This window comes from Henckelia pumila, chromosome 1 (genome assembly GCF_033568475.1).
Source record: "Henckelia pumila isolate YLH828 chromosome 1, ASM3356847v2, whole genome shotgun sequence".
Taxonomy (NCBI): domain Eukaryota; kingdom Viridiplantae; phylum Streptophyta; class Magnoliopsida; order Lamiales; family Gesneriaceae; genus Henckelia; species Henckelia pumila.
In genome coordinates this window covers 57,803,349-57,829,018 of record NC_133120.1, presented here as the reverse complement: position 1 = coordinate 57,829,018, position 25,670 = coordinate 57,803,349, and the positions used below count along the sequence as shown (strand labels likewise).

Genomic DNA, 25,670 nt, shown 5'->3' with positions numbered 1-25,670 from the left:
AATAATTGATTTCAAAATTCAATTTAAGGATAAAATATTAAAATTTTCCAAAAATTCAAATTTATCCAAAAATCAATTTTAAAATTTACGGACTCGAACAATTCGATCCGAAATCTCGTGAACCAATCAAAAACAATTTTTGACCGGACCAAAAATAAAATTTTAACACATTAAAATTAATTTTAAATAAAAATTTAATTTTTCCCGCGGGCCGCCCGGGACACTCCCGGGCCGGCCCGCACCCGGGGCGCGGGCCGGGGGCAGCCCGGCTGCCCCCTTAGGGCAGCGACACTCGCTGCCCTGGCGGCGCCTGGCGCCGCCCCTGGGCGGCGCCGTACGCCCCCTAGGGCGGCGCCGTGCGCCGCCCGGGGCAGCAACGATTGCTGCCCCACCGGGCAACGATCCAATCGCTGCCCGGGTTTTGCCCCGAAAAAATTTTTTTTTTTTTTTATTTAAAAATATTTATTTTGTTTTCCAAAAACCGAGACTCAAAAATTTTTGTACAATCGATTAATTTAATCGTTTGATCTGAGCAACCTGGCTCTGATACCACTGTTGGAAAACTTGCGTTCAGATCAATCACGATTGATACCCGGTGCAGCGGAAGTTTAAAAATTTTATTATGGAACAATTCCATAGTGTGGGTATCAACCGTTTACGATTAAATTATTTGTGTGTGTAAAAATTAAATAACTGTTATGTAATTTTTACCTTCAATCTCGAAGCGAGATTATTGGACTCCAACAGATTTCTCTGCTCTTGTTGTCTCTCCCTGGAACCGATGAACTCCTTCAATCAGGTCCACGAATGGAGGTTTAATCCCTCTGATAGATTGCACTAGAAAATCTATCAGAAGTTTTCTGCGAAGAGAATAACGAATTTGATTCGCTTATTCCAGACTGCAATTCAAAATCACAGACCGGAATTTCTCTGACAGAGAGAGGGAGGGTTCGGCCGATTGAGAGAAAGAGAGGCTAGGGTTTTTTTCGATTTTTCAGTCTCTCAATAATGACCTGTTGTGTGTAATTTCTGTACTGCAATAACTTATTTATAATGCAGGCCACTAACAGCTTAGGGCCCATTAGTCATAAGTTGAGGCCCGACAAGCAAAGCCCGCATGTTCAGAAATTAATATAAAATTCATCGTGACTCCGATTGATAAACCGATTTTACCAATGTGCACAGAAACCATTTCTGCACATTTTAAAGTCAAGATAAATTTTCCTGAATCCGAATTCAGTGGTTTCCAAAAATGTACATCCCTATGTCATTTTAGGAAATCCTACTCCCTTACTCTTATTTAAGAAGTCCAACTTCTTTATTCATTAAATTTAACTCTTTAAATTTAACTATCTCAACGGGGATTAAAACTCCATTACACTGTGTGACCCTCAATGGTTCAGGGATACAGCTAGCCGTGGGCTCACAACTCCTTGTGACTCGGAACAACGATTTCCGACTTGCCCAACGAATCATGGTAAAGCGCCTAGCAACATCGCCCCATGATTCCCTAGGTATCACTGATAGTGCCTACAAGAACCAGTATATTTTGGTTAGCGTACAGTACGGTCCCTTCATCCATATATCCCGATCGAATCAACAACCATTGGTATATCGAGAGTCGCTCAAGATTCGATAACTATGCAATACATCTTGAAGATCAAATTAGTGACATCGCATGTGCTACTAAGAAACCATTTCTTAAATCACATCAAGTACTCTGGCCAGAGATTTATCACACTAATATCTCCTCAGATCGCATAGGATATCCACACTCGCAAGTATGTGGTGAATCCTTGACAACAATGCATCGACTCCTATATGTGTCGTAACTGTACCCAATCTCGACACCTGATGACCCCCATAGAGTCGGTAAACGAGTCAAAGCACAGCACTAGCATATAGAGTCTCCATGATGTTTCAAGTCGTAAGGACTAATGGTGTACAACCAAAACCGCGGACTTTATCCACTCGATAAGTGATAACCACTTGGAAAGTCCGGATAGGGTAGTTCGATTATTCATCCTATGAATATCCATTTGCATGCTTCGAACATCTCCATGTTCCCTACCAATGAAACGTGGTACTCCGCATCGCAAATGCTAGTCTCAAACTCGAGCGATCCTTATCCTTATTATCGGACGGCTCAATCGACTAGGAACAGTTTAGAATATACAGTGACTATAAGATGTATTTCATGATAGACATCTCCATGTTCTACCACATCTTACATACACTATAGTATATTCAAGGTCTTTATCAAAACAACAATAGTATATCACAATATAACAATATGAAGTAATATAAAGTCATTGCCATTAATAAAAGTGTAAATTACATTAAACAAAAGATTGTTTTTACAAAGAGTCATCAAAGCCCATAGCCACAAGTTGGCTCACTGGGCACCCACTCTTTCACAATTTCATATCATGGATATCAAATCCTAACGATTAAATTATGCAAGTAAAATAATAATAATAATAATTAATATTTTACCTCTTCAAGCTAAGGCTTGATTATGGACTCCAACAGATTTAATCTGCACTTGTTGTAAATCTCGGGAGCCGATGACTCGCTTGATCAATCTTCGGAATTAGGTCCACGAACAGAAAAATAAAACCTTCTGATTGATTGCACTAGAAATCAATCAGATGTTTATCGTAGAGATTAAACAGATTTGATATGTCAATTCAGAATGTAATTTTTCCGAAAAATCACAGGCTGAATTCTCTCAAAAAGGAGAGAGGATTTCGAAAATCCCCTTAGAATATTTAGTGTGATTTTCGAAAATTCCAAGAGAAAATTGTTGTGTTGTTTTCGAAACCTACACACATATATATATATATATATATATAATTTCTAGACTGGATTAAGTTATATCTCTATTACGACTCTAACTCCTTAGGGCCCATAATCCATAACTTAAGTCCAACAAGCCAAGCCCGTTATTATAGAAATTAATATAAAATTCATCATGACTCCGATTGATAAACCAATTTCACCAATGTGCACAAAAACCATTTCTGCACCTTTTAAAGTCAAGATAATTTTTCTGAATCCAAATTCAGTGATTTCCAAAAATGCCCATCCCAATGTCATTTTAGGAAATTCCACTCCCTTTAGTTAAGAAGTTCAACTTCTCTTTCATTAAATTTAAATTTTTAAATTTAACTATCTCAACGGGGTTTAGTAATCCATTACTTGTGTGACCCTCAATGGTTCAGGGATATAGCTAGCCGTGGGTTCACAACTCCTTGTGACTCGGAACAACGATTTCTGACTTACCCAACGAATCATGGTAAGAGCGTCTAGCAACATCGCCCCATGATTCCCTAGGTATCACTGATAGTGCCAGCAAGAACCAGTAAGTTTTGGTTAGCGTACAGTACAGTCCCTTCATCCATATATCCCGATCGAATCAACAACCATTGGTACATCGAGAGTCGTTCGAGATTCGATAACTATGCAACGTATCTTGAAGATCAAATAGTGATATCGCATGTGCTACTAGGAAACCAAGTAACCTAAATCACATCGAGTACTCTGGCCAGAGATTTTTCACACTAATATCTCCTCAGGTCGCGTAGGATATCCACACTCGCAAGCGTGTGGTGAATCCTTGACAACAAAGCATCGACTCCTATATGTGTCGTAACTGTACCCAATCCCGACACCTGATGACCCCATAGAGTTGGTAAACGAGTCAAAGTATAGTACTAGCATATAGAGTCTCAATGATGTTTCAAGTAGTAAGGACTAATGGTGTACAACCAAAACCGCGGACTTATCCACTCAAATAATAATAACCACTTGAAAAGTCCGAATAGGGTAGTTCAATCATCCATCATATGAATATCCATTTGCATGCTTTGAACATCTCCATGTTCATTACCAATGAAACGTGGTACTTGGCATCACAAATGCTAGTCTCAATCTCGAGCGATCCTTATCCTTATTAGCAGACGGCTCAATTGACTAGGAACTGTTTAGAATATACAGTGACTATAAGATGTGTTTCATAATAGTGATCTCTCTTTATTCACTATCTCATCTTACTTACACTATAGTATATTCAAGGTCTTTATCAAAACAACAATAGTATATCACAATATAACAATATGAAGAAAGATAAAGAAAATGTCATTAATGAATGTAAATTATATTAAACAAAGATTGTTTATACATAGAGTCACAAAAGCCCTTAGCCACAAGTTGGCTAACCGGGCACCCACTCTTTCACAATGTCAATGTTTTTTGTTCAAGAGTGTCGAGATAGGTTCTTTGAAATGTCAATTTCTATCAAATTATCACAATAAACACTGGCACACAAACACATACTGGCATAATATCAGGAAGACTAATATTCAAACACAAAATACTGCCAATAATGTTGTAGTACCCAGTGTTGTCAACACAGTCTGCAACACTGTCCTTACACAGCTTTTCACTCAACCCCATAGGTGTTTCCTTTGACTCAATATCAAAAATAAAATAGGAGTGGCTTACCTGTGAGTACACGAAACTCATGCATACTAACCCAATCATCTTTTGATATCCAACCTTCTCTTTTCTTCGGGTTTGCATATTTCCATGTAAATCTCCAATAATTTGTGATGATGGATGGTTCTTCTGGATTTTACTTGGAATGTCCTTTCCATCATTGTTAACTATACCATCAGTGTCCTTTATATCATCATAATTTTGATCACCATCCAGTTCTGTCAAGGTCAGAGGCAGTGTTGTGCTAGGTGTTGGGCTGGGTGTGACAACACTTGGGGCAACACCTGGATTTTCTTGAGGTTTGGAGAATTCCAACAGATCATCTATCTCATCTTCAACTATTTTTCTTCTAGATCTTCAAAATCATCAAACATGACATTAACAGTTTCAATAATCGTCCTAGTTCTTAATTTAAACATTCGATAGGCACGATTATTAGAAGCATATCCAAGAAATAGACACATATCATTTTTGGAATCAAGTTTAGCTAAGTGATTTCCATCATTCAAAATGTAGCAAATACAGCCAAAAACATGAAAGTATTTGAGATTTGGCCTCTTTCCCATGAGAATTTCATAGGATGTCATAGTAGAACCATTTCTCAAAAACCCACGGTTTGAAATATGACATGTTGTATTTAAGGCCTCGGCCCAAAACCATTTTGAAATATTCTTTGAGCTCAGCATCACCCCAGCAATCTCCAACAAAGTTCGACTCTTCCACTCGGATATGCTATTACATCGAGGAGTATTTGATTAGAGAACTCATGTGAAATACCTTTCTTATCATACAAAGTTGAAAACAAGGAGTTCTCGACTTCCTTACCATGGTCGGTCCTGATTCTTCCTACCTTCAATTTATGTAGGTTGGTAATCCTTGTGTGTAAATTTTTAAAAGAATTAAAAGCATCCGACTTCTTTCTAAGAAAACTTACCCATATGAACTGTGAGAAGTCATCAACACATACAAAATAATACCACTTACCTCCATAGCTTTTCAATTCCATAGGACCCAATAAACCTATATACAAAAGGTCGAGGCAGCGTGTTGTTCCAAGTGTTGGCAACACTTGGTATAACACCCGAGTTTGCTTACCTTTTTGACATCCTTCACAAACATATGGTACTCCAAAGTTCAGAGTTGGCATAACTCGTACAACATCATACATAGACAAATTCTTCAATGTCTTGAAGTTTGCATGTCCCAACTTTTTAAGTCATAAATCAAGATCATTATCTTTCGTGTGTTTGCAGACAAGATCTTCTTCAAGTTGATATAAGTTATCCACAGATCTTGTACCTGAAAAAACACATGAATTATTTTTATCAAATACTTCACAAAAATTCTTATCAAATTTAACGTAAAGATCATCACAAAGTTGACTAATGCTAATAAGATTAATATTTAATCCTTGAACATGTAGAACATTGTGAATCTTGGCCAGTCCTTCTACGTTCAATGTGCCTCTACAAATAATCTTTCCATTGGCTCCTCCTCCATATGTTGCTTTTCCTTTTTCTTGTTCAACATAATCCGAGAGGTACTTATTTGATCCTGTCATATGGCGTGAACTTCCACTGTCAAAGTACCAATGACCTGCAACATTAGTTTTCAAGGAAGTATAAACAACATTACAGTTGGATTTAGCTTTTGGTACCCAAACCTTTTTCTCAGAAATTTTCTTCCTGGCAGTATTCTGGTGCAGTGTTGGCAACACTGGTTGCAAAACTTGCCTGGTATTCCAGTACATATAGTCATATCTAAGCTTAAAATAGTAAGGCTTGATGTGACCTTGCTTGTGACAGTAGTAACAGATGAACCGACACTTCCTTTGCTTGGTCCTATGAATAGGAGATTGTGCTTTTGGTGGTACTGGTTTTTCCATGGAAAAACTGGTTGAACTACTAGCAGAGTGACTGTTCTCCTTAATAAACACAATTTTCGATGACTCTCCCACTTCGAACTTGCTGTTCTGAAATCCTAGAACAGTTCTGTCATTCTTTCCCATCATTAGCATTGATTCTAGTTTGGATTTGCTTGAGTTGAACTTTGCAAGAGTTGCATTAGCCCTTCCAAGCTCTTCTTTGATCTTGAATAGTTCCAAATCCTTTTGCTCAGAACAACTTCAAGTCTAGCAACTGATGCTTTCAAATCACTATTTTCTTTTGATAGAATAGAATTCGATTTGTTCCTTATCACCCAATCTGCATACAGCTCTTCATACATTTTTTGCACATTTTCAAGAGAGAACTCATCCTCACCGGCATCCTGTGTCAATTCAACAAGTGATAAATCCATCCTGTCAAAACACAAAAACCAGAATCACACTTAGTATTGTCAAGTGAATGTCTGATACCACTTGTAAGGTTTTGACGTCTCAATTATAGAAATATCAGACATAAATTTCAGAGTAAGTGTTGTCTTGCAGTGTTGTCAAGACTTCAAAAAATATACGCAGCAGAATAATTAAACTTTAAAATAAATAACACATATATTTATGCACAAGTAATTAATACTTGTGCGGTGCCTCAGGGCAAAATAATCACTAGAAAAACAATTCAGTTTACACAAAAATCAACTAGCGACTGCACATGAAAACCTACTTTTCTCAACAAATTGAGAAAATATAAAACATCATAAAAACTTGTAGAAACTAGAATATAAAAACCAATATGTTGTTTAACACATGTGCCGAAAAACAAAAACCAAAGAACCGCTTTCGAATCAACAATTCACTCATGTGATTCTTCAAGTGTTTCTAACGCTACTCGGCAACACTGTGGAACGGCTACGACTTCAGAAATTCTCCGGTCGATCTTCAATCTTCAGCTTCTGAATTTCTGCAGTACTTCGTGTATATTGTATATGATCTACTCTCCTATCAGTCTGTCATTTGTGTTGAATTATCTTCTTAAATAGATCTTCAACCTTTTTGGAAATCTACACAATATTGAATAAAGATTTGATAAGATATCTCATCAACAAAACTATTAAGATATATATCATCAATTTACAATATTCATTTGACAAGATAGCATATTTGATAAGATAACATATGTCATCAAATCTTAAAACATGTCTAAGAAAGCAAAACTCTAAAATAGAATTTAATTTAAATTTAGAGAAGAGTTTAAAGTACGTGATATACACGTTCTTTCATTATATTCTTCGTTGATATTTTTCCTTGACCAGTGCTAAGAAGATGCTGGAACTTGAAGAGAAACGTGCTTCTCTTGGCGATGAGCTGCAGAGAAGGTTTTTCTGTCCATGTCGTCATGAAGATAATTCAGAGAAAATTAGTGAAATTCTTTACATGAGCGCTGAAAGCTAGCATCTATAAGTGGTTTCATTTCGATGTTTGACGTGTTAACCTTTGTGTGGTTTTATTAGATGTTTATATACTGTTCTAGTCTTCTAGAGAGCACAAAAACATTTATATTCCTTGGTTAATATGTTTCTGAAATCAGATAGAAGACCACATTTGTTTAGGTGAGATTTAATTTTTACCATTCAATCAATACTTGAATGCACATGTATTTTCATTTGGATGTCATGATGCCTATAAATGTGTGGGCTATTCTACTTATGTAACATACAGTAGTTGTGGGGACCTCGGGTGCTAATCTTATCTTAAGGGGAAAATTAACATTTAAAGGAATCAAACTTGAACGAATAAAATCAAAGACTAGAATTTTTTTAAAAAAAAAAAAAAAATACACAGACCTTGGTCCGGACCCTGCACAGACCATTGCACGGGGTCCGTTCAGCCTTTGGACAAGGGTCCGTGCCCATGGCTGAAATCAAAATTGAAGGAGTTTCGGAACAAAGGACACACGGACCCTTACACGGAGGCTTGCACGGGGTTCGTGCCTCCTTTTCTCAAAACAGTCCTAGGACAAAGTTCATCCGGACCTAAGCACATGACATGCACGGGGTCCGTGCCCTGTGCATAAAATTCAGTCTTTTTAAGCTATCAATGCTGAAAAAATAATATAATCTATCAAATAAGTTTTCCAACATGATTCTACATAATTGACATGCATTTAAACATCAATCTACATATCTGTAGACAATACTCAACAACAACATATACAAAAGTGCTTGTTGTTCTAACATGATTACCAAATTTATAAACTACATGTCATCTGCTTAAAACCCGAGTCTCCACTTCTAATCTTTCAATCTCGTGCAATCCAAGCCAAGTCTGACTTGCTTATTCCCCAACCTGATGCAATGCACACATATAAACAAAGCAACAGCCGGATAACTTCGGTGAGAATAAATCTCAGTACGAACGACATGCATATACATCATTTTAGCATATTAAATCAATATGCCAAATGAATCTTAAATCTCAAATCATGTAATAACAGGTAAAACATGATAGTATATTTGTTCATCTATGATAAAATAAAACCAAGCATACAAACTCATTCAAATCTTGAATGTCAAATACTAACATGCTAGCATTTATAAACGCATATTCTAAACCATAGAAATCTCTAGGTTAATGCATAAATGCATTGCATGTGCCAAGGAATAGGCTATCAAATCTGATATCAATAAATCGTAGTTCTGGGATCCCGGGGAAATAAAATCTTTAACCGACCATCGACTCTCCCAATCGAGGTGGTGTTAAATATCTCAATTTTCCTGACTTTGGTGCAACTATAGTGAGTCATCTAGCTCTGGAAATAAATCTATATTCCGTGCCATGAGTCTTCTGACTCTGGAAGTAAATCTACATTCCATGCCACTCAACTACAGTTCTCCAAACATCATCTGCACTCTAGGCCTTTCAACCCTCTGTGCTTTTCAGGCTGGAGTTCAAGATGAATGCAACATAATCTGGATGCATCAAATCATACATAAGCTAAAAAAACATCTTGAACACATCAAACATATAATCATATGATCATATAATCACTCAAGGATACCGACAAATCTGTAAGCATCACATGGAATACGTAAAACATGTTCAATACAGAAAATAATATAAATCAAAGAAAACAAGTAAACATTTACATAAATATTCTGAGAATTCAAGAAGATATCTATCTTGAATAATCTATCCCATTTATGTAAACGTAAAAAATAAAATATATTAAAAATGCATGTAGGTGATTTTAGGCAACTCGATAATCAGAAACAATCTCGAGTTATTCGGCCCATCTTATTAATGTCTATTCATACCTTTCCTTCCGAATCTGAGAAGCTCCAATTCTGTACAAATAACATCAAAGAACTTCTATCAAAATCTGCTCAAATCAGTACAATCATTCAAGGCAAACTAGCTTCACACCTTCTTCAGTCTTTCTCGGTTCAACGGCTAACTTCTCGAGCTCGCCGACTCGAAATCGATATGTTGCAATTCAAATCTGAAATGCATTGATATAAACTTCAAGATGAGCTTTCAATATTATTTCATTCTTATTTATGATCAAACAATCTAAAAACTTGATCTCGTGACCGGAATTCAAACCGACGGCGTAACGTATCGAATTCGATATTTCCAAAAGCATAACATCGATCTTATTACTCATCTCAACTCAATACCAACATCAATTTATCAGCACAATTTTGAAATCATCAGCCCTAAAATTCAGAATTTCGAAAATTCTTTCAAAAATCAAAATCATGTTCAAACGAAGATCTTTTCTCGATCCGTCTTAGATATGCTATCGTCGTATATGCTAGAACATGTTTATACAATCAAATCTTAATTCTAACAACAACTTAAAATTCAAACATGGTAGAACATCTTAAAACTTACGTCAAAACGTAGCACTCGGAGCCGTGATTGCAAATATATGCTCAATCGAAATTCTACCGGGCGGATCGAAAGATATCGGAGCTTTAAAGGGACAAAAATGGCTTCAAAAGTTTTCTGATCTTCTTCCCCTCTTATCACGTGTAATCTGATGAAAAAAAATGGAGAGAAGATATATATAAGCCAAATTGCACTTTAGTCCCTGAACTTTGTCCTAATTGCGAACTAGTCCCCGGACAAGCAATTTAATTCAATTTCAATCCTAAATCATTTCAGAATATTAGAATTTAATTCTAAACTCTAAATATTTTCAAATTAAATATTTTCGAATTAAAATTAAACACTTTCGAACCTTATCGCATTCTAGTCCTTGAATTTCTCAATATTTGCAAATTGGCCCTTGCTCGGATTTCATCCTCAAATTAAATCCTTGATATTTATAATCTTGGAATTTACGTCTTAAATTTCATAAATATCAATTCAAATATTTTTAATCTTTTAATTTAAAAATTTCGGATAGTAAAATCTTAAAATCCGAAAATCCTCAAATTAAATATTTTCGGCCCGAAATTGAAATCTCTAATTTCCATAAATTCTTAAATTCATCTTTTCACTCTTATTCGGAATTTAAATCTTAAATCCCATCATTAAGAACTTACTATTTTTGGGCCTTACAATTCCTCCCCTCTAAGGAATGATTTCGTCCTCGAAATCGCATTCGATCTTACTGTTGATTCTCTTTAGATGTATAGCCGACTGAAGTAAAAATTACTTCAAGTATCTAAGCTTTAGATATCTATTCTGATATCTTCTCTTCTATCTTATCTTAATCTTCTTTCTGATCGCTTCTGCAATCATATCTATTCTCCTAAACATATAATCACTGAGTCAACTTAGATCTAAGTTGCTCTTTCTCGTGATCTAACTCTGCATCAGTTAGTCGGCTTCTCTTAAAATCTTATTTGCTTTGGTTTTATCTGAATTGAATGCACATACATATTCTAGCTGATATTCTTCAGCCAATGCATATGGATAACAAGTCATCTGTCTGACAATTCGAGATTGATTATTAATCAATAAGCTAGATCAAATACTCATAGCTTCTGAAATCTCTTTCTGAACCTAATGATACTTGGGAAAGAACTTCTTTGCTGATCATTCTGTTCAGGCTTCAAATCTATATCTGTTACTTATTTGCTAGCTCTATCAATTTTTCTCTATTCTCATTCTGTTCAAATCAATCTTCATAGTCTCTATCTTTTCTTGGCTCATATCAGGTCTGATAGCTGATACTTCTGAAATATCGTTTCAATATAAAGACAATTATATTTTTTTTATCAATCAATCATCAAAATATTGTCTCAATATCTATCAGATAGCTGTCAAAGGAATTATAGTAATCAAGTGGCAAATAATCAATCAACTAGTACCGAATCTAGTACTATAATTCTGAGCATATCCTCGAAAATCTGGATAATCGCATCTGATAAGCCATTAATCGGAGGATGGTATAATGAAATCTCATACAACCAAACACTCAGAACATCTGACAATCATTGCCACAATATAGGAAACAAATCTAAAGTCTCTATCTCGACAATAGATTTCAATAATTCCTGTAATCTGATCATCTTGCTAACTTTATAACAGGTATCTCTGTATGTTTGTATCATATCTAATACAACATATTCTTGAATCTGTCGCAATCTACTACAATCTAAATCGCAAAATCATGACTATTCGAGTAGATTCGAACTAAAGTCTTTCACAAAGTTGATCTTCTTTCAACTCTTATGTAACTAATCTGTTATAGAAACCACTTGGGTTATTCTTTTCTGCTTCGTTTACTGGAATTTTAGTATTGGTAATGTCAATTCTGTCGTATCTGTTTTCATTTCTTTCACCAATACTGATTTCCATGTAATGACTACGTCATACATGTGTAAAAAATTGAATGGATATTCAATTTGTTGTCATATGTCCCTTTCAGAATCTGATATTCCATATCTAGAATATCTGGCATACTCAAACGATTATTCACCGCAAAATTTTATCTGTTCTAATCTGCTGTCTTATCTCATATCTTAATCTAGCATTCACAATATACTTTTCATTGCTTGATCTAATATCCATGTTGCTTTTATCTTTCCAAACCAATCGATATTAGCTTGGATTGAAACAATTCTGATTGTATGAGTATCTGTCTAGCAACTCACGTATAAAAATTACAGATCTGTAATCACTCGATCAAGCATTCATCTACTTTTATTCTTTCTATTTCCCAAGTACTAGAAAATTATGCAATCAACCCATAAATATTGTGGATACTTTGAATCTGAGTTTCTATCAATTACGAGCCAAAAACTTCAATTACACTGAATATATACATCAAATAATCAATGACTCTCAAATTATAATCAAAGGAACTCGCTCAAGGAAATGTCAGACAAAATCAAATATTCTGAATGACAACGAGTTAAGCAAAGCAGACTCTAGCAAACGAATAAGATTCAATCAAAATCGATCGAGGTCGAATAACACAACCTCAGAATCGATATCAAAAAATTCAAGAATCATGATTTCTATGATGTAATAGCTTCAGCAAAATTGAAGAGAAAGCTCAACTGTAACTGATTTTTCTTATTCTCTATTGACATGAGTTCATTTATTAATTCTCAGCTGACAATAGTCGAATATAATCTTTTCGACTTAACTTATTGTCATAGAATTAATCATCATTTCGGTACTAAATAACTCTTTTCTACTCAATCTTCTAGCTGTTTCTGGAGTTCTTCAGTTCAAGTAATGTTCTTCTATACGAGTTGTCATCAGACTTTCATACTAGACATCACTTTCTATAGAACTTCTTTTATTTCGTAGAAAAGTCGAAATATGTCTTCTGAAGATTTCTGTATATTCTAACCACTGACATATCTGTCAATTCTAGGTTAGTTCTATACCAATTCAGTACATCGACTAAAATTCTTCCGACGTTTTCCTCTTGGTATAACCAGTACCAAAATAATATAAAGTTTATTTTCTAAAACTCATATCAAATAGATCAATATTCATTTCTATTGCTGATCGAACTGAATCACTGCACAGGATCATTCAATTCTTATCTGATACTCAATTATTGCATTCATATCGATAATGCATTCTAGCTTAATATCTCACGCCTGATATCAGCACATTCAATCTTATTTCCTCAATTCTGTATTTCATCTTCTATGACTAATCTTGCAAATGTGTTCAATCTACTCAAAGTCAAAATCTCAGCAAATACGATTAATAAAGGCTCATCAGATACGGATTGTAGCATAACAAATCACTGATCTATAATTGTATGCTATGCAATCAATATATAAGCGGTTAACTAGAATTAACTCACTTACCTGTAATATTCTTATCTGATACAACTTGAGCCTTATTTTATGTATTGGCTTATTGCCTAAGAAATTATCCGCCATTCAAATTTTCTCTTGATCTATTTCAGCTAGGGGAGCTATGCTTATATTTCTTCATCTGCTGACGTTTAGACTGAATCGATCTTTGCTGCAGTTGTTGAAACGACCCTAACTACTCGCTACTAGACTATAATTAAAATAAAGGAAAATTACGGATTTTTAAAAATTTTGCCATGACCTATTTGTAAAACAAATAAGCCATCAAGACTCAAACAGCAATTTAAATAAGGAAAGAAAATTGACTTCAAAACTTAAGTGCGTTAAACATAAACATGCAATCCTAGTAACCACCTCCCGGTTACAGCATAAAGTAAACTAAAGCATTTAAAATTAATTCCAACGATAATCATAAACTTGCAAAAGCGGAAAACGTACTTCAAAACATAAGCTGTAGCACAGGGAATGCACATCCTGGCTATAAATACTACAAGATCTCAAATAATACTTCATTATTACAAATTCGATAACTGTGCGGAAAAACATAAACTAAAAGGAAGCAACGGTCACTGGGCCTCGCACTACCGATGGCCTCATCCCAGTAGATCACGCCCCTCCGTCTCCTCCACAAAATCCTCACCTGCAAACATTCAAGCATAGTGAGTCTAAAGACTCAACAAGCATAACTAGGATAATAACAAGGGTTTAAAATACGTGATGCAAAAACTCAACTTAAACTGTAATATGCATGAAACTAGAAAGATATAGAAATCATGCATTAATGAACTCACACTATGATAAACTTTAACTTTCATAACATTCAACTTAGACTCATGCATAACTGAAAGACTGACATCAATACAAAACGAGTCAACTAAAATTGTGAAACTTTAACTTTTAAACTTTTCTTTACTTTTTCCTCTTAGAAATCCGATCCCTGATTTGTGACCCTCTGTTTCGATCATGATCATGGCTGCAGTGCACTATGCCGGCAAGACGACGAGATTTCTCCCGACGAACTTAACCCCTCTATGGCAAGGAGACCGAGATGCCTCACGATCCCACATTGCCCCTCTGTGGCAAGGGTAAACAAGATGTCTCTTGCTCCTTGCCTAACCTCTATAACCTCTTGGTGAGTAGACCGAGGCATCCCCCGGCCTAGCAACATCCCTCTTGTCACAAACAGATCACTTCATTCAAAAATATTTGCTTTCTTTGCCCTTTTCATTTATAAAGACTCAACTCATACATTAAATGGCATGCAAACAAGTAAACTTCTTTTTTCTTTATTAAACTCAAGAACACGTCAAATGCACACGAATAAGCAATCTTTAAGACATGAGACTCGACTCGAAAATGTGAGTTTAAGGTGGATGAGTGGCTGCCCCTAAGTCCAAAGAAGACAACTTACCCAACAAAATCCTCAAACTTGACTTAACTCGAGCAAGTAAACCGAAAAGCCCTTAACTTTGTCATGCCTTATCCAAAACCTGTCCCTCTTGAACCGACACTCAACAAACACTCCAAATCATCCCAAGGAATAGGTGGTATCATCAAAAGATCAAAAGAGCAAATTTTCAAAACACAAAAATCGGACAGCCCCTATTCAAAGGAAAAATCTGCACTTACACCCAATTTTGAAAAATCCATAACTCACTCAATTCTTATCCGAATCGAGCCTATTTTATATCGACGCGACCACAACGACACGAACTTTACTATGGTTCAGACCAAACACTGCCCAGACCTCAGACCAGCCCTGCCCTGTCCCGTGAACAGTACTGCCCTGCAACTCACACACCTCCAATTCCAACAATTCAAACACTTAGCCCACTTTCCTCAACTTATCTCCACACCAAACACCCAAACACCTCAAATAACATCTCTTAGGACTTTTCCCAAACACTTGGGCTACACTCAATCCACACTTTCACAACACATATCAAGAACATCAAGAATTAACCATCAAAACTCCAAAATGTTGAACAATCAATCAAGACCAATGCAAAACATTAAATACTTCAACATCAATTAAATTTCAGCCCCTACACATGCAAAATTTCAAAATTTAGGTCCTTATACATTCTGAAAATTCGAATTTTGGCAAGAACATCCATATAAATCCATGTCATTGCACATATACTCAACATTAAATCACATAAACTCAACCCCATAACACATTTAGCAAAATCAGCCCCTTAAATGCCCAAATTCGAAACCCTAACATCACAACATCATGCATTTTCGAAATTATTGCAAGAAGTCTTAAGGGTGGGGGTAGATATTGCTTGAATGTTAGCCCAAAGAAATAGTTACACTTGCCTTCACCAATCTACCAACAAATTTCGAACAAGAAGAGGAGATGAGAGTGGAACTTCAACCAAACGCCAAGCTAAGCACCTAGGGGAGCTTCTCCGGTGGCTGGGACGGCGGCAGGCGGCGGCAGGCACTTGGCCGAGAGGGAGCTTCAAGGGAAAAGGGAGAAGTGGGCGGCTAGGGCTAGGGTTTGGGAGTTAGGGTTTGTGTCTTGATTTTAATTGAAATGTTTTAATGATAGTGTAAATTAAAAGTGTAGTGTATTGTGTGTAGTGTTTTAAAATTTTACTTGTACTAGCAAAAGTACTACTTGTACTATTAAAACTTTTTACCTCAAACTTTTTGCTATTTTCAAACTTCTAAATTTAAAATTTCAACTCTCAACATTTTAATTGAAATTCCACTAACCCGGATTTAATAAAATCCTATTTTATGGAAAATTTAGGAAATAACCCAAGAAAATGATAAAATTTCTTTTTGACCCCTAAAAATTCAAAATTTGCATTTTTTGCCAAAACCCCTCTTTTACCTCTAACTTAAAATCTTAAAATTAAAAATCTTGAAAATAAACCACCGAAGCCCACCGTCGTCGCCTGCCTGGATAAAAATTACTAACTAAACAGTTCAAGACATTTAATTCAAATAAGTCAAGCAAGGCTAACTTTAACTGAAACTTAAACAATTAACTTCAAGAAATTTAAAATATAATTACTGAAAATAATTTTAGGCATGATTTTCAAATTTTAGAAGTTCTTGGTGCTACAGTTGTCACTATCTCTTGCTTCATAGCTATACTACTATGAAAGTTATAGTGGAGGTGATGATCATAGTTTTTCACAATTATAGAGGCGTGAATAAAAATTCAACTATGCCTCGTACTATCAGTTCATGATTTCGTTATTCTATTACTGGGTTGAAATCAACTCATTAAAGTTGTTATGCTTCTATGCTGCAAAGTTTGCTTTTCTATCTTCTTTATCATAAACGGAAAGAAACAATTATGTATACTTACCTGCCAAACATTTCAATACTTCTTCTGGCAACTTCACCAACTTCTTGCTAAGTCCTGGAGTTGATATAAAATCAAGCTGATTCTATGTTCAACTGAATATTCTTCTCTTGAACAACTGATCCAGCTCTTCAAATCAACCCTTTTCTAGACATATCATATTCTGTATCTTTCTGAGTTGGTGATTAATAGATTTGGAGTTGTTCAACTAACATACTCCTCTGTGCAATCATCATATCGATCGGCTCAAAAACTTACCTCAACACTGTTCTGTTTTGTCTGCAATTCTGTTCTGTCTGAGGTTCTCATGCTATCTGCACAATCTGTCTTATTCGATAACAGAAGCAATATACATGGCAGAGATTATAAAATATAATTTCAGTATAACATACATATAATCTCATGCTTCTGACTAAAACACATGCTTGCAAATTCTCATGTTGTCAAATAATACATTCTTGCAACGAATTCATTTATTCTAATGAATTCAAGAAATCAGGCATACATATCAGCATATAAGGATGTAATTCTCATCTCAGTAAAGCAAGCAGTGTTCAATCAAGAAATCATCGTCTCATACAATTCTGTAAAGCAAGTAAAGCATACTCATGCAATACAATAAATGCATGCGACTCAATCTACCCCGCTCAACTTGTATCTTAATCCAAGACTTTTTGCTCTGATACCACCTTTTGTGGGGACCTCGGGTGCTAATCTCATCTTAAGGGGAAAATTAACATTTAAAGGAATCACACTTGAACGAATAAAATCAAAGACTGAATTTTTTTTAAAAAAAAAAAATACACGGACCATTGCACGGGGTCCGTGCAGCCTTTGGACAAGGGTCCGTGCCCATGGCTGAAATCAAAATTGAAGGAGTTTCGGAACAGAGGACACACGAACCCTTACACAGAGGCTTGCATGGGGTCTGTGCCTCCTTTTCTCAAAACAGTCTTGGGACAGAGTCCATCCGGACCTAAGCACATGACATGCACGGGGTTCGTGCCCTGCGCATAAAATTCAATCTTTTTAAGCTATCAATGCTGAAAAAATAATATAATCTATCAAATAAGCTTTCTAACATGATTCTACATAATTGACATGCATTTAAACATCAATCTACATATCTGTAGACAATACTCAACAACAACATATACAAAAGTGCTTGTTGTTCTAACATGATTACCAAATTTATAAAATACATGTCATCTGTTTAAAACCCGAGTCTCCACTTCTAATCTTTCAATCTCGTGCAATCCAAGCCAAGTCTAACTTGCTTATGCCCCAACCTGATGCAATGCACACATACAAACAAAGCAACAGTCGGATAACTCCGGTGAGAATAAATCTCAGAATGAACGACATGCATATACATCATTTAAGCATATTAAATCTATATGCCAAATGAATCTTAAATCTCAAATCATGTAATAACAGGTTGATAGTATATTCGTTCATCTATGATAAAATAAAACCAAGCATATAAACTCATTCAAATCTTGAATGCCAAATACTAACATGCTAGCATTTATAAACGCATATTCTAAACCATAGAAATATCTAGGTTAATGCATAAATGCAATGCATGTGTCAAGTAATAGGATATCAAATCGGATATCAATAAATCGTAGTTCTGGGATCCTGGAAAAATAAAATCTTTAACCGACCACCGACTCTCCCAATCGAGGTGGTGTTAAATATCTCAATTTCTCTGACTTTGGTGCAACTATAGTGAGTCATCTAGCTCTGGAAATAAATCTATATTCCATGAGTCATCTGACTCTGGAAGTAAATATACATTCCATGCCACTCAACTACAGTTCTCCAAACGTCATTTGCACTCTAGGCCTTTCAACCCTCTGTGCTTTTCAGGCCGGATTTCAAGATGAATGCAACATAATCTGGATGCATCAAATCATACATAAGCTAAAACAACATCTTGAACACATCAATCATATAATCATATGATCATATAATCACTCAAGGATACCGACAAATCTGTAAGCATCACATGGAATACGTAAAACATGTTCAATACAGAAAATAATATAAATCAAAGAAAACAAGTAAACATTTACATAAATATTCTGGAAATTCAAAGAAGATGTCTATCTTGAATAATCTATCCCATTTATGTAAACGTAAACAATAACATATATTAAACATGCATGTATGTGATTTTAGGCAATTCGATAATCAGAAACAATCTCGAGTTATTCGGCCCATCTTATTAATGTCTATTCATATCTTTCCTTCTGAATCTGAGAAGCTCCAATTCTGGACAAATAACATCAAAGAACTTCTATCAAAATCTGCTCAAATCAGTACAATCATTCAAGGCAAACTAGCTTCACAACTTCTTCAGTCTTTCTCGGTTCAACGGTTAACTTCTCGAGCTCGCCGACTCGAAATCGATATGTTGCAATTCAAATCTAAAATGCATTGGTATATACTTCAAGATGAGCTTTCAATATCATTTCATTCTTATTTAGGATCAAACAATTTAATAACTTGATCCCGTGACCGGAATTCAAACTGACGGCGTAACGGATCGAATTCGATATTTCCAAAAGCATAACATCGATCTTATTACTCATCTCAACTCAATACCAACATCAATTTATCAGCACAATTTCGAAATCATCAGCCCTAAAAATTCAGAATTTCGAAAATTCTTTCAAAAATTGAAATCATGTTCAAACGACGATCTTTTCTCGATCCGTCTTAGATATGCAATCGTCGTATATGCTAGAACATGTTTATACAATCAAATCTTAATTCTAACAACAACTTAAAATTCAAACATGGTAGAACATCTTAAAACTTACGTCAAAACGTAGCACTCGGAGCCGTGATCGCAAATATATGCTCAATCGGAAATTCTACCGGGCGGATCGAAAGACATCGGAGCTTTAAAGGGACAAAAATGGCTTCAAACGTTTTCTGATCTTCTACCCCTCTTATCACGTGTAATCTGATGAAAAAAAATGGAGAGAAGATATATATAAGCCAAATTGCACTTTAGTCCCTGAACTTTGGCCTAATTGCAAACTAGTCCCCGGACAAGTAATTCCCCGGACAAGCAATTTAATTCAATTTCAAACCTAAATCATTTAAGAATATTAGAATTTAATTTTAAACTCTAAATATTCTCAAATTAAATATTTTTGGATTAAAATTAAATACTTTCGGACCTTATCGCATTCTAGTCCTTGAATTTCTCAATATTTGCAAATTGTCCCTTGCTCGGATTTCATTCTCAAATTAATTCCTTGATATTTATAATCTTGGAATTTACATCTTAAATTCCATAAATATCAATTCAAATATTTTTAATCTTTTAATTTAAGAATTCCGGATAGTAAAATCTTAAAATCCGAAAATCCTCAAATTATATATTTTCGACCCGAAATTGAAATCTCTAATTTCCATAAATTCTTAAATTCATCTTTTCACTCTTATTCGGAATTTAAATCTTAAATTCCGTCATTAAGAACTTACTATTTTCGGGCCTTACAGTAGTGACCTACATTTTGTGTCAAATTTTTGTCATTAGATAAACCCACGTGCTTTCACCATCTCATGAAGATTGAATTTCTTTCAATATTAATGGCACAAAGTTGATGTAGGCTCGTGCCGCCTCATTTCTTTCTTTCATAGTTCCCTGCTATTAAGTTACTTGAGAACATAAGTACGAAGGCCCTTAAATACACAACTTAACGCACCAATGAGTAAGACTATCGATTATAAAACAAACATATACATCAACCCTTGAGGAGAATCCACAAATTAAATTACATGATTTCTAATTTATATACAAAAATATGATTTTTGGTCCTCATAAAATAGACCAGATCATGGTCTCATACCATGTCATTAAAATGGTACTTTTGTTTCACAAGAGTTTTATTAATTAGCACATTGGTTTTGATATTGTTATCTTTTTTTGCCGAGTTTTATATGGACGTACATTGATTTTGACACTGTTATTTTTTGGTGGCGGATTTGATATGTAGACATTGATATTCATCATGCATGGTGATGGTGTTGAGGAAGCATTTTATACTACAAACAAGGTCCAAGAAGAATGGGCTTTCCTTGCAAGATTCGAGCAGCAATATGGGACGTTGCATCCCTTTTTCTACGCATGCTGGTTCGCGAATGCGCTAAAGATGGCACAAGAAGAGCATAAGTTCTTGTTCATGTACATTCATTCCCCGGAACATCCTTTCACCCCTTCTTTCTGCAGGGAGACGCTTAGTTCAGAGGTGACAGTACAGTTTCTTGATGCTAATTTCGTTAGCTGGGGTGCGCTCGCCAGTGGAGGAGAGGGCATTCATATGGCTACAGCTTTAAGGGCTGCCAGCTTTCCGTTCTGCGCGGTGGTGGCTCCGGCTTCTGGAGATAATTTAGCAGTTCTGCAACAGGTGAATTCCATCAAGAAGATTTCAAAGACAATTTCCTCAACAAATTGTGCTGTATAAACTAGTTTTGCTTCTTTTGTACAGATAGAAGGACCAGTTTCCCCAGGCGAACTGGTTGAAATTTTACAGAGGACGTTGGAAGAACAAGGACCAGCATTTGGGAGAAATCGCTAAGTCGTTAGCAAAAGGATATTGTGCTTGAGTTTAGATGGAGTTCGGACCAAGCCCAGCCCTTTCCGAACGATTCCATTCGTGACCCGAGCTTCTAGTCACGCTTCTGAAAAATGAAATCCCACATCACCGCCCTGTTCCAACTAGCCGGAGTTTGCTTCGAGTTGAGGTTATTTTGGCTCCTTCCGGCCCACTTTTCATCAACTCACAGGGTATACTTTTATCCTTAAAATTTAATTCAATTTCATCACATAAATCACACTAATATTGATATTATTTCAGGTCTTACAACCAAGTTTTCTAAGAATATGTATACAATACAAAACAACAATAAGGCAATGGGCAATGACAGGTCAAATTCAAAATCACCTTTAATTGTCATTGCTTCACACGAGGAGCCATCTTTGTTTCTTTTTTTTTTTTTGAAATTTGAGCGATGAAACATATTAACACTTTGATCTTTTTTCTAAAATTAGAACATAAAAGTAATGAAGTGAAAATATTTTCTCGAAGAAATTCTCCATGCATCGCATTAAGAATATGAATAATTAATGTGATGATTCTATATACTTTGATTTGGTCACAACTTGTTATTCTTCACAATTTGGGACAGATCTAATTCATGTATATTCGAAGATCACACCCTGTTATGTTCTCTCCTCTCTTATGATTTGATGTGGTGTTGCCTCTGTCTAAGTGATTTTAAGGTATTTGAACTCATGACACTTGCCTGATGTTGGTTATTTGAGAAGTATAAAGTTGTGCTCATAAATTGTACTTTTTTATATCAAAGAAATTCTTCGAAGAACTTCTTCTAGATTTATGAAGGGTCGTCGTTGCTTAACTTTACGGTGTTGATGAGTTATTACCCAATTTGGCATTCTCTCGGGCCCTACTCAATTCATTTGAATATCATATTATTTATTGAGACACTTTATCAAGGCTCAAAAATTTCAAAAAGCCTATAAAAGGCTCAAGCTCATGAAACTCTCCGACTATCTATAAATAGCTCAAGTTCTCTCATCATTAAGGTACGCACTCTATAGTCACATGCTCTAGTTCTCTAGAACTTTTATTGGGCAAATACTGACTTGAGCGTCGGAGTGTCTTCGCGAGGCAATCACTGGCGCCACTCACTTTGCTTTGTGATGCAGGTAACAACCCACGAAGTTCGGTCTATGGAACAGTTTGAGTATTAATCCGACTATCCAGATCTCCACAAGTTGCCCCGATTTTCTCTAATCGGGTAATATCAATTTTTTTGTTACATCAGCTTGGCGTCGTCTGTGGAAAATTTTTCACTGCATCATTGAGAATGCATACTCCACCAGAAACATCTCAAAGAGATAATCGCAATAGAGACCCACCTACAATCTCCAAACCACCGCATGGATTTAGTTTCACAAAGGAAACGTTGATAGCCTTAATGGAAGGAACAGCCGCACGCGCAGTGACTGAGGCGGTCGCTCAATTCGTGGAATCTCGTCAACGCCGAAGCACCGACAAGAGAGCTCATAGAAGAGGGCTCTCATCTCATGCCCCGATAACAAAGACCCAAAAAAAACTAAGTCTAAAGTAAATGGCAAAGATCCTGAGGGGAGTGAGAAAAATAGTACTCCTAAAGAGGGGGAAGCAAGTGCTCACATAGTTCACGACGTCTCTAACGAAAACAAAACTACTAATCCAACCCGTGAAGTTGGATCTCACACTTATGTAACTAGAGAGAATTCGTCAGCAATCTTGCATGCACGTCGAAGCCCGTTCACTAACGCCATTCTATCTGAAGCATTGCCTAAGGGAGTCAAAATCCCCAGCCTACCTGAATTCGATGGAACTAGTGATCCTCAAGATCATATTATCAAATTCTACGCAAAAGCAGATTTGTATGACATCACAGATGCTGCTTACTGCAAGATATTCCGAACAACGTTATCAGGGCGAGCTCTCACATGGTTCAATAAGCTATCGTCCGGATCTATTGCCAACTTGGACCAACTCACCGAGTGTTTCATGCAGCAATTCTCAATTAACAAGAAATACCCGAAAACAGCAGCATACTTATTCACAATTATTCAGAAAGAAGGAGAAAGCTTGAGAGAATATGTTCGACGATTTACTCACGCGGTTCACGAAATCCCACACGTGAACCACGATTTGCGGTCTGGAATAATGCAGCAAAACTTGCGCCCTGGAAGGTTCAAGGAATCTATGGCAGGAAAATCCCCGAGCCAATCTACAGAAACTCTACACTCATTGGGCAAACACCTGCAATCTAAAATAGATTGCTTGCTGCTACTTTATTTGCCCTACTGATAATTTTTTTCTCATTTATTTTATGTTTAATAATAAACTTACATTTATTTGTTTATTTTTTTTATTTAATTATAGAGGAAAGAACTCACCTCCATCAACGGATGCTTAAGTTATACGTCACGACTCATGCAATCATTCAGGCTACCCATCCAACAGTGGTTTGGCCAGCCCTGTAGGACTACCTAAGCCACGATTCTATAAGACGTCAAGACGACAAAAATAAATTCTCGGGATACCTCACCACCTAATAGAGTGGATTTAGGACTTTTCCATGAGACAAAATCTTGAAAACTTGATCCATTTCTAAGTACTCCATGTTAAGCACTACGTTATTTCTCCTAGAGCTCAACAAAAAGTCATAGCGTCTATAAAAAAATCATGAAGCCATAGCGACTATAAAAAAAATTTAGAACAAGTCATAGCGACTATAAAAAAAATTTCTGAAGAAGTCATATAGATTATAAAAAAAAATTCAAAAAAAGTCATAGTGACTATAAATAATTCATGAAGTCATAGCGACTATAAAAAAAATTTAAAAGAAATCATAGCGACTATAAAAAAAATTCAGAAGAAGTCATATCGACTATAAAAAAAATTTCAAAAAAAGTCATAGCGACTATAAATAATTCATGAAGTTATAGCGACTATAAAAAAAAATTTAGAAGAAGTCATAGCGACTATAAAATTTTTTTCAAAAGAAGTCATAGCGACAACAAAAAAAAATTTCAGAAGAAGTTATATCGACTATAAAAAAAATTTCAAAAAACGTCATAGAGACTATAAATAATTCATGAAGTAATAGCGACTATACAAAAACTTTAGAACAAGTCATAGCAACTATAAACAAATTTCAGAAGAAGTCATAGCGACTATAAAAAAAAATTTAGAAGAAGTCATATCGACTATAAATTTTTTTTCAAAAAACGTCATAGCGACTATAAATAATTCATGAAGTAATAGCGACTATAAAAAAAATTTAGAACAAGTCATAGCGACTATAAAAAAATTTCAGAAGAATTCATAGCGACTATAAAAAAATTTTTAGAAAAAGTCATATCGACTATAAAAAAAATTTCAGAAGAAGTCATAGCGAGTGTAAATAATTTATCAAGTCGTAATGACTATAAAAAAATATATCAAGTCGTAGTGACTATAAAAAAAATCCAACAAGTCATGATGACTATAAAAAAAAAATTCGCCAAGTCCTAAAGACTTTAAAAAATCATAAACTCATGGGGTTACATCGAATACATCAACCTAAAGGGCTACATGAAATACACTAACTCAAGGGTTTTGATCGAAGATACTACTCCAAGAGATTGCAGAAGATGCATTCCTTAAAAATATTGCATGAAGACAAAAATCACCAGGTCATTAGAAAAACTCTCCGTCTAAATTATTATAAGTGGCGGTCCTAACGCATCCACCGGAATAGCAGTTACGGTCCAACTCCCGTATGTGGGTAAAAACGATAACCGTGGTTATACCTCACGGTCTAATTTTTGGAAATAATAAAAAATCAATCATTACATTCACCATTATCACTAGGTTCCGCTAGATCAACAAAAAGGTTGGTATTTCGGTTCACCCTCAACAAGGACAATACCTTATCTCGGAACGGACACCCCACAAAATATATATATTTTAAAAATATACATCTAGTACAACATTTACACTACCACTCAATGCAGCTAACCAAGTCATAATATTTTTAAAATATTAGACAAAGTTGTCAAAGTGAGCAAATCAAAATTCTCACGATT

General features: G+C 35.5%; 1 protein-coding gene across 1 annotated transcript; it reads left to right on the top strand.

Annotated features, from left to right (window-relative positions):
• Window positions 1-21,030: 21,030 nt before the first annotated feature.
• LOC140863066 (plant UBX domain-containing protein 10-like) lies at window positions 21,031-21,597 on the top strand. The gene is made up of 2 exons (XM_073266204.1): window positions 21,031-21,426; window positions 21,508-21,597. The coding sequence occupies exons 1-2, from the start codon at window positions 21,031-21,033 to the stop codon at window positions 21,595-21,597; spliced, it is 486 nt and encodes a 161-aa protein (XP_073122305.1).
• The last annotated feature ends 4,073 nt before the right edge of the window (window positions 21,598-25,670 follow it).